The 10,484-nt window shown below is 40.8% G+C and overlaps 1 protein-coding gene across 1 annotated transcript; it reads right to left on the bottom strand.

The window, feature by feature from the left end:
• Window positions 1-4,049: 4,049 nt before the first annotated feature.
• LOC115189604 (transmembrane protein 26-like) lies at window positions 4,050-9,683 on the bottom strand. Its single transcript, XM_029748219.1, has 6 exons — window positions 9,496-9,683; window positions 9,248-9,344; window positions 8,337-8,426; window positions 6,197-6,405; window positions 5,230-5,309; window positions 4,050-4,661 (listed from the first exon to the last, which is right to left on the bottom strand). The coding sequence occupies exons 1-6, from the start codon at window positions 9,681-9,683 to the stop codon at window positions 4,399-4,401; spliced, it is 927 nt and encodes a 308-aa protein (XP_029604079.1). The 3' UTR covers window positions 4,050-4,398.
• Between the last annotated feature and the right edge of the window lie 801 nt (window positions 9,684-10,484).

Genomic DNA, 10,484 nt, shown 5'->3' on the forward strand with positions numbered 1-10,484 from the left:
AGCTCCATCCAGTCCCATCCTTCAGCTCCATCCAGTCCCATCCTTCAGCTCCATCCAGTCCCATCCTTCAGCTCCATCCAGTCCCATCCTTCAGCTCCATCCAGTCCCATCCTCCAGCTCCATCCAGTCCCATCCTTCAGCTCCATCCAGTCCCATCCTTCAGCTCCATCCAGTCCCATCCTTCAGCTCCATCCAGTCCCATCCTTCAGCTCCATCCAGTCCCATCCTTCAGCTCCATCCAGTCCCATCCTTCAGCTCCATCCAGTCCCATCCTTCAGCTCCATCCAGTCCCATCCTTCAGCTCCATCCAGTCCCATCCTTCAGCTCCATCCAACCCCTCCCATCTATCTCTGAGCACCATCATCCATTTAATTTCTATTTGCCATATTTTCTTTCAACTGTGCTGTGATGTTTCACACAAGTTCTGAAACTTTCTATTCTCATAGTTTCTACAGATTGTAAATGAAAGATAAAACAACGCTTGGCCATACATTAAACTCTACGGTGAATAAAATACTAAAGATGCTAAATAATAAAACGACATGTAATTTTCATTCTTCTGTTCTGAGTGTTGCTACTATGTAGCTATACTGACTACTGATTAAAACCATCCACTGACATTCCACACACAGGCTGTCCAAATAATTTGCCGCCCCGATAGATCCACAGACGATGCAATCGCCATCCCTCTGCCCACTGCCCTAACCCGTCTGGACAAGAGGAATACCTAGGTAACAATGCTGTTCATTGATTACAGCTCAGCGTTCAACACCACAGTACCCTCCAAACTCATCATTAAGCTCGAGGCACTGGGTCTGAGCCCCGCTCTTTGCAATTGGGTCCTAGACTTCCTGACGGGTCGCCCCCAGGTGGTGAAGGTAGGTAACAACACCTCCACTTCGCTGAACCTCAACACTGGGGCCCCACAAGGGGACGAGACGGCCTACAGGGAGGAGGTGAGGGCTCTGGGAGTGTGGTGCCAGGAAAATAACCTCTCACTCAACGTCAACAAAACAAAGGAGATGATCGTGGAAACAGCAGAGGGAGCAGCCCCTAACCACATCGACAGGACAGTAGTGGAGAAGGTGGAAAGCTTCAAGTTCCTCGGCGTACACATCACTGACAAACTGAAATGGTCCATCCACAGAGACAGTGTGGTGAAGAAGGTGCAACAGCTTGGCACCTAAAACCCTCAAACTTTTACAAATGCACAATTGAGAGCATCCTGTCGGGCTGTATCACCACTTGGTACGGCAACTGCACCTCCCTCAACCGCAGGGCTCTCCAGAGGGTAGTGAGGTCTGCCCAACGCATCACCAGGGGCAAGATACCTGCCCTCCAGGACACCTACACCACCCGATGTCACAGAAAGGCCAAAAAGATCATCAAGGACAACAACCACCCGAGCCACTGCCTGTTCACCCCGCTATCATCCAGAAGGCGAGGTCAGTACATGTGCATCAAAGCTGAGACCGAGAGACTGAAAAATAGCTTCTATCTCAAGGACATCAGACTATTAAACAGCCATCACTAACATTGAGGGGCTGCTGCCAACATACTGACTTGAAATCATTGGCCAATTTAATAATTGGAACACTAGTCACTTTAATAATGCCACTTTAATAATGTTTACATATCTTGCATTACTCATCTCATATGTATATACTGTATTCTATTCTACTGTATCTTAGTCTATGTATTACTCATCTCATATGTATATACTGTATTCTATACTATCTACTGTATCTTAGTCTATGTATTACTCATCTCATATGTATATACTGTATTCTATACTATCTACTGTATCTTAGTCTATGTATTACTCATCTCATATGTATATACTGTATTCTATTCTACTGTATCTTAGTCCGTTCCGCTCTGACGTCGCTCATCCATATATGTATATATTCTTAATTTCATTCCTTTACTATAGATTTGTGTGTATTGGGTTTATGTTGTGAAATTGTTAGATATTACTGCTCTGTTGGAGCTAGAAACACAAGCATTTCGCTACACCGGCAATAACATCTGCTAACCACGTGACCAATAACATCTGGCTTACCACGTGTATGTAACCAATAACATCTGCTAAACACGTGTATCTGACCAATTGTATTTTATTTAAAGGGTTCCACCTAGAGGTCGACCGATTAATGGGAATGGCCGATTATTTCGGGCCGATTTCAAGTTTTCATAACAATCGGAAATCGGTATTTTTGGATGCCGATTTGGCCGATTTAAAAAAACAAATATATATATATATATATATATTTTTTAGACCTTTATTTAACTAGGCAAGTCAGTTAAGAACATATTCTTATTTTCAATAACAGCCTAGGAACAGTGGGTTAACTGCCTTGTTCAGGGGCAGAACGACAGATTTTTACCTTGTCAGCTCAGGGATTCAATCTTGCAACCTTACGGTTAACTAGTCTAACGCTCTAACCACCTGCTTTCCATTGCACTCCACGAGGAGCCTGCCTGTTACGCGAATGCAGTAAGAAGCCAAGGTAAGTTGCTAGCTAGCATTAAACTTATCTTATAAAAAACAATCAATCAATCATAATCACTAGTTAACTACACATGGTTGATGATATTACTAGTTTATCTAGCCTGTCCTGCGTTGCATATAATCGCTTAGGTACACGTTGCTCCAACCAGAAACATCAATGCCTTTCTTAAAATCAATACACAAGTATATATTTTTAAACCTGCATATTTAGTTAATATTGCCTGCTAACATGAATTTCTTTTAACTAGGGAAAATGTGTCACTTCTCTTGCAAACAGAGTCAGGGTATATGCAGCAGTTTTGGCCGCCTGGCTCGTTGCAAACTGTGAAGACTATTTCTTCCTAACAAAGACAGCCTACTTCGCCAAACGGGGGATGATTTAACAAAAGCGCATTTGCGAAAAAAGCACAATCGTTGCACGACTGTACCTAACCATAAACATCAATGCCTTTCTTAAAATCAATACACAGAAGTATATATTTTTAAACTTGCATATTTAGCTAAAAGAAATCCAGGTTAGCAGGCCATTATAACCAGGTGAAATTGTGTCCTTTTGCGTTCATTGCACGCAGTCAGGGTATATGCAACAGTTTGGGCCGCCTGGCTCGTTGTGAACTAATTTGCCTGAATTTTACGTAATTATGACATAACACTGAAGGTTGTGCAATGTAACAGGAATAACATTTTGTTTTCGAGATGATAGTTTCCGGATTCGACCATATTAATGACCTAAGGCTCGTATTTCTGTGTGTTATTATGTTATAATTAAGTCTATGATTTGATAGAGCAGTCTGACTGAGCGGTGGTAGGCACCAGCAGGCTCATAAGCATTCATTCAAAATAGCACTTTCGTGCGTTTTGCCAGCAGCTCTTCGCAATGCATTGCGCTGTTTATGACTTCAAGCCTGTCAACTCCCAAGATTAGGCTGGTGTAACCGATGTGAAATGGCTAGCTAGTTAGCCGGGTGCACGCTAATAGCGTTTCAAACGTCACTCGCTCTGAGACTTGGAGGAGTTGTTCCCCTTGCTCTACATGGGTAACGCTGCTTCGAGGGTGGCTTTTGTCGATGTGTTCCTGGTTCAAGCCCAGGTAGGAGCGAGGAGAGGGACGGAAGCTATACTGCTACACTGGCAATACTAAAGTGCCTATAAGAACATCCAATAGTCAAAGGTATATGAAATACAAATCGTATAGAGAGAAATAGTCCTATAATTCCTATAATAACTACAACCTAAAACTTCTTACCTGGGAATATTGAAGACTCATGTTAAAAGGAACCACCAGCTTTCATATGTTCTCATGTTCTGAGCAAGGAACTTAAACGTTAGCTTTCTTACATGGCACATATTGCACTTTTACTTTCTTCTCCAACACTTTGTTTTTGCATTATTTAATCCAAATTGAACATGTTTCATTATTTAGTTGAGGCTAAATTGATAGTATTTATGTATTATATTAAGTTAAAATAAGTGTTCATACAGTATTGTTGTAATTGTCATTATTACAAATAAATAGAAAATCGGCCGATTAATCGGCATCGGCTTTTTTTGGTCCTCCAATAATCGGAATCGGTATCGGCGTTGAAAAAGCATAATCGGTCGACCTCTAGTTCCACCCATAAACTGTACAAATAAAGCGTTGCACCCAAAGATCTAATTTGAGATCAAACAAACATGAACAATCTTATGTTCATAATTTGTCAGTAGCTGTGACTGTTAGTAATCCAGACAGACGGCTGTCAGCCGTCTACCCACCCTAACCCAGAGATATTACCCAGTGTTCAGAGAGACAGACACCCCTGCTGTCAGCCGTCTACCCACCCTAACCCAGAGATATTTATCAGTTCCAGTTTACAGCTGAATCTTCATCTTGTTATAACCTCAGATCAACCTGAAGCCTTGTAGTCGGTGTAGATGACGAACAGACGGTAGAAGTTCAGAACGACCACCAGGAAGTTCTTGATGGCGAAGAAGATGAGCATCTGGTGTACGACGTGGAAGTGGAGGACGAGGGTGAGGCGGACCACCAGGAAGGGTCCGTCCTGGATGAAGAGGCTCTCCACCATGCTCCAGATATCTGTCCTTAGTCTGGCCAGCAGAGACACACCCTGATCCCCCTCTGAATATTCATCAGGTCTGGAGGTAGACACTGGGGAGAGAAGAGACATTGGTCAACTGGTCATGTGAGATAAGTTAGTGACATTGAAATACACATCTGTGTCTAAATATCGCTGCATACATACTGACTGAATAAAATAAATATAAATATATTTGCGATGGGGTCCCAAGAAATTCTTGTGGAAAAATATTGTCATTACCATAATTCCCTGTATAACAGAGCAATAACATTATGGTTACCATAATTCCCTGCATAACAGTGCAATAACATTATGGTTACCATAATTCCCTGTATAACAGAGCAATAACATTATGGTTACCGTAATTCCCTGTATAACAGAGCAATAACATTATGGTTACCGTAAATCCCTGTATAACAGACCAATAACAATATGGTTACCATAATTCCCTGTCTAACAGAGCAATAACATTATGATTACCGTAATTCCCTGTATAACAGAGCAATAACATTATGGTTACCATAATTCCCTGTATAACAGAGCAATAACATTATGGTTACCGTAACTCCCTGTATAACAGAGCACTAACATTATAGTTACCGTAACCATAAGAAGAGCCGGTATAGAAACACACAGTACCTGACAGGTGGAGAGGAAACTGGAACATGCTCCACGTCCAGACTCCTAGGATGACGTACACCATGCTGGGACTGCTGTCCCTGTGGGAGACATCGTTGAACATTGTTAAGGGTGTGAAGCTGCAGAAACATTCTCATGTATGTTTCTCTGCACTGCTACTGTAGCCTGGGTCCAGTCTGTTTCTGTTCCTTATGGAATTGTCAGGCTACTGTAGCCTGGGTCCAGTCTGTTTCTGTTCCTTATGGAATTGTCATGCTACTGTAGCCTGGGTTCAGTCTGTTTCTGTTCCTTATGGAATTGTCATGCTACTGTAGCCTGGGTTCAGTCTGTTTCTGTTCCTTATGGAATTGTCATGCTACTGTAGCCTGGGTTCAGTCTGTTTCTGTTCCTTATGGAATTGTCATGCTACTGTAGCCTGGGTTCAGTCTGTTTCTGTTCCTTATGGAATTGTCAGGCTACTGTAGCCTGGGTTCAGTCTGTTTCTGTTCTTTATGGAATTGTCATGCTACTGTAGCCTGGGTTCAGTCTGTTTCTGTTCCTTATGGAATTGTCATGCCAAGAGTGCAGAAAGACTGGCACCCAGGCTACATATAATGTCTACTGACATAAAATATCTACATCAGACAGTATCTCTGAGGTTAGGGGTTAGGGGTTAGGGGTCAGGGGTTAGGGGTCATGGTCAGGGGTTAGGGGTTAGAGGTTAGGGGTCAGGGTTAGGGGTCAGGGGTTAAGGGTCAGGGTTAGGGGTTAAGGTACTGACTTGACATCAGACAGTATCTCTGAGGTTAGGGGTTAGGGGGTAGGGGTTAGGGGTTAGGGGTTAGGGTTAGGGGTTAAGGTACTGACTTGACATCAGACAGTATCTCTGAGGTTAGGGGTTAGGAGTTAGGGGTCAGGGGTTAAGGGTTAAGGGTTAGGGGTTAGAGGTTAGGGGTTAGAGGTTAGGGGTCGGGGTTTAGGGACTCACTTGACATCCAACAGCGTCTCTGAGGTGAACTCCAGGATGTCAGCGGCAGTGCCAACGAAGATGAGGAGGAGCTGAGAGAGTTCATCCCTGGTCACCCCTCCTGCTACAGGAAGCAGCCACTTCCCTATGACCAGCAGGATCAACAGGGTCTGGTGGAGGCCTAGGATCCAGTCGTTAGCACACACTGACGACAACAGAGATACTGAACCCTGTTGGGCCAACCAGAGAAACACATAGTGGTTAGTATAACTGATTAGAGGTTATTACTGGCTAGGTAACTCCATCCAGAGAGACACATAGTGGTTAGTATAACTGATTAGTTATTACTGGCTAGGTAACTCCATCCAGAGAGACACATAGTGGTTAGTATAACTGATTAGTTATTACTGGCTAGGTAACTCCATCCAGAGAAACACATAGTGGTTAGTATAACTGATTAGTTATTACTGGCTAGGTAACTCCATCCAGAGAAACACATAGTGGTTAGTATAACTGATTAGAGGTTATTACTGGCTAGGTAACTCCATCCAGAGAGACACATAGTGGTTAGTATAACTGATTAGTTATTACTGGCTAGGTAACTCCATCCAGAGAGACACATAGTGGTTAGTATAACTGATTAGAGGTTATTACTGGCTAGGTAACTCCATCCAGAGAAACACATAGTGGTTAGTATAACTGATTAGTTATTACTGGCTAGGTAACTCCATCCAGAGAGACACATAGTGGTTAGTATAACTGATTAGTTATTACTGGCTAGGTAACTCCATCCAGAGAAACACATAGTGGTTAGTATAACTGATTAGTTATTACTGGCTAGGTAACTCCATCCAGAGAGACACATAGTGGTTAGTATAACTGATTAGAGGTTATTACTGGCTAGGTAAATCCATCCAGAGAGACACATAGTGGTTAGTATAACTGATTAGTTATTACTGGCTAGGTAACTCCATCCAGAGAGACACATAGTGGTTAGTATAACTGATTAGAGGTTATTACTGGCTAGGTAACTCCATCCAGAGAGACACATAGTGGTTAGTATAACTGATTAGTTATTACTGACTAGGTAACTCCATCCAGAGAGACACATAGTGGTTAGTATAACTGATTAGAGGTTATTACTGGCTGGGTAACTCCATCCAGAGAGACACATAGTGGTTAGTATAACTGATTAGTTATTACTGACTAGGTAACTCCATCCAGAGAAACACATAGTGGTTAGTATAACTGATTAGAGGTTATTACTGGCTAGGTAACTCCATCCAGAGAAACACATAGTGGTTAGTATAACTGATTAGTTATTACTGGCTAGGTAACTCCATCCAGAGAGACACATAGTGGTTAGTATAACTGATTAGTTATTACTGGCTAGGTAACTCCATCCAGAGAGACACATAGTGGTTAGTATAACTGATTAGTTATTACTGGCTGGGTAACTCCATCCAGAGAGACACATAGTGGTTAGTATAACTGATTAGAGGTTATTACTGGCTAGGTAACTCCATCCAGAGAAACACATAGTGGTTAGTATAACTGATTAGAGGTTATTACTGGCTAGGTAACTCCATCCAGAGAAACACATAGTGGTTAGTATAACTGATTAGAGGTTATTACTGGCTAGGTAACTCCATCCAGAGAAACACATAGTGGTTAGTATAACTGATTAGAGGTTATTACTGGCTAGGTAACTCCATCCAGAGAGACACATAGTGGTTAGTATAACTGATTAGAGGTTATTACTGGCTAGGTAACTCCATCCAGAATTGTTATTATTAAAGATCAGTATCTCAAAAACTCCTTAAAAAACATCAATGAATGTTTTCAAAGAGGTTAAGGGAGAGAAGGGCCCCAGTTCAGACCAGGGGAGGGTCCTAAAGCCAGCAGCAGAGTAGGCCAGATGAATAAAAGTCCAGTGTGACTAAGCTTGTAATCGTTTTTATTAATAAGTGTTGTTGTGTTAAAAAAAGCACTTCTGCCGATGTATTTTAGTTATAAAAAAAAGTCCCAGCTCACAATAAGAGTCTTTGAGGTGCAGCAGCAGCATTACCAAACAAACTGGTGTTAATAAAGACAGCCTCTGTCTAGACAGGCCTGTAGGAAAAACCTTCAGGACACAGGAAACACTGTGGCTTCTGCCTACCTGGAATAAAGTCTCGCTGCCATTGGTGGAATTCCCTCTCCACATGTTTATCAGGCTCTTTATGTTTTCAGATGAATCCCGTTTGTCACACTGATGAAGATGAACAGACATACAGTACATGAGTTAAAATTGATACTATACTATGTGTTCTAGCCTACAGTGTGGACAATAGAAAATAAACAACATCATTTACACACAGTATATGATAACATTCAGCATTATTTACACAGAGTACAGTATATGATAACATTCAGCATTATTTACACAGAGTACAGTATATGATAACATTCAGCATTATTTACACAGAGTACAGTATATGGTAACATTCAGCATTATTTACACAGAGTACAGTATATGATAACATTCAGCATTATTTACACAGAGTACAGTATATGATAACATTCAGCATTATTTACACAGAGTACAGTATATGGTAACATTCAGCATTATTTACACAGAGTACAGTATATGATAACATTCAGCATTATTTACACAGAGTACAGTATATGGTAACATTCAGCATTATTTACACAGAGTACAGTATATGATAACATTCAGCATTATTTACACAGAGTACAGTATATGGTAACATTCAGCATTATTTACACAGAGTACAGTATATGATAACATTCAGCATTATTTACACAGAGTACAGTATATGGTAACATTCAGCATTATTTACACAGAGTACAGTATATGGTAACATTCAGCATTATTTACACAGAGTACAGTATATGTTAACATTCAGCATTATTTACACAGAGTACAGTATATGATAACATTCAGCATTATTTACACAGAGTACAGTATATGATTTCCGCTCATTATGCAAGTTACACATAAATGTACAACTAAAGTGAAGGAATAAATGATTAAAAAGCCTAAATAAAACAGCAAATCAAAGTCCTTACCCTGGAATCAGTAGCTTTGTTCTCTTGATGATGTAACTCTAGAATCCATAGAGATGGTATGATACTGATGAGGAACAGGAAGATGGCAGGAGAAAACCTGGAGACATGGAAAGATAAAATGAAAAGGTATTAAAAAAAACTTTTAAGGCTACTAAACTTTAAGAAAAAAGTAATTTCACAGTTGTATGTTATTTAGATTTACCATTTATAATCCTGTAATTTCACAGTTTTATGTTATTTAGATTTACCATTTATAATCCTGTAATTGTTTTCTCTTCAGGGTTAGAATCATCTCGACCACCAGAGGAAGATAAAGGATCGTTAAGAACCAATAAAGAGCATTATTCTTAACCCAGACCACCCTCCATACTCCTATCAGAGAGATGAGGAGGAATAGGGACCGGGTAACAACCGCACAGATAAACTTCACTATCATCTTATTTTGTCTGGGTGGGAGAAATCCGATCCAAATCCAGCCGCCACATTAACGGGGCATGTTTCCAGTCTGCTCGCTTTCAGCCGCTTCAACACACCGGTGAAAAAGTGAACGTTTAGACACGCCTCCGCACAAGAAATACCCGATGGCTGCTGCCGGTGGCAAAATCCTGCGCTTAATGCGCGACAAATGCTAAGCAATTAGTTGAGTAAAAGTCAATTTGACATTTTTAAGGGAGTTGCATGTAGGAAGTATTATTATACAGTGCATTCGGAAAGTATTCAGACCCTTTTCTACATTTTGTTACTTTACAGCCTTATCCTGAAATGTATACAATTCTTTTTTTTTCTCATCAATCTACACACTATACCCCATGATGACAAATCGAAAACAGTTTTTTAATTTTAGCAAATTTATAAAAAATTAAAACAGAAATACCTTATTTACATAAGTATTCAGACCCTTGACTATGAGACTCGAAATTAAGCTCAGGTCCATCCTGTTTCCATTGATCATCCTTGAGATGTTTCTACAAATTGATTGGAGTCCACCTGTGGTAAATTCAATTGATTGGACATGATTTGGAAAGGCACACACCTGTCTATATAAGGTCCCACAGTTGAAAATGCATGTCAGAGCAAAAACCAAACCATGAGGTCGAAGGAATTGTGCATAGAGCTCCATCGAAGCATGTTCACCGAAATTCACAAATGACATTATGCTATAGTGACCTCTGATTATTCACTGTTAAGGGTTTATACACGTTTTCCATGACTTCTCCATGACTTTGAACAACATGTT

Source organism: Salmo trutta, unplaced genomic scaffold (assembly GCF_901001165.1).
Source record: "Salmo trutta unplaced genomic scaffold, fSalTru1.1, whole genome shotgun sequence".
NCBI classification, from domain to species: domain Eukaryota; kingdom Metazoa; phylum Chordata; class Actinopteri; order Salmoniformes; family Salmonidae; genus Salmo; species Salmo trutta.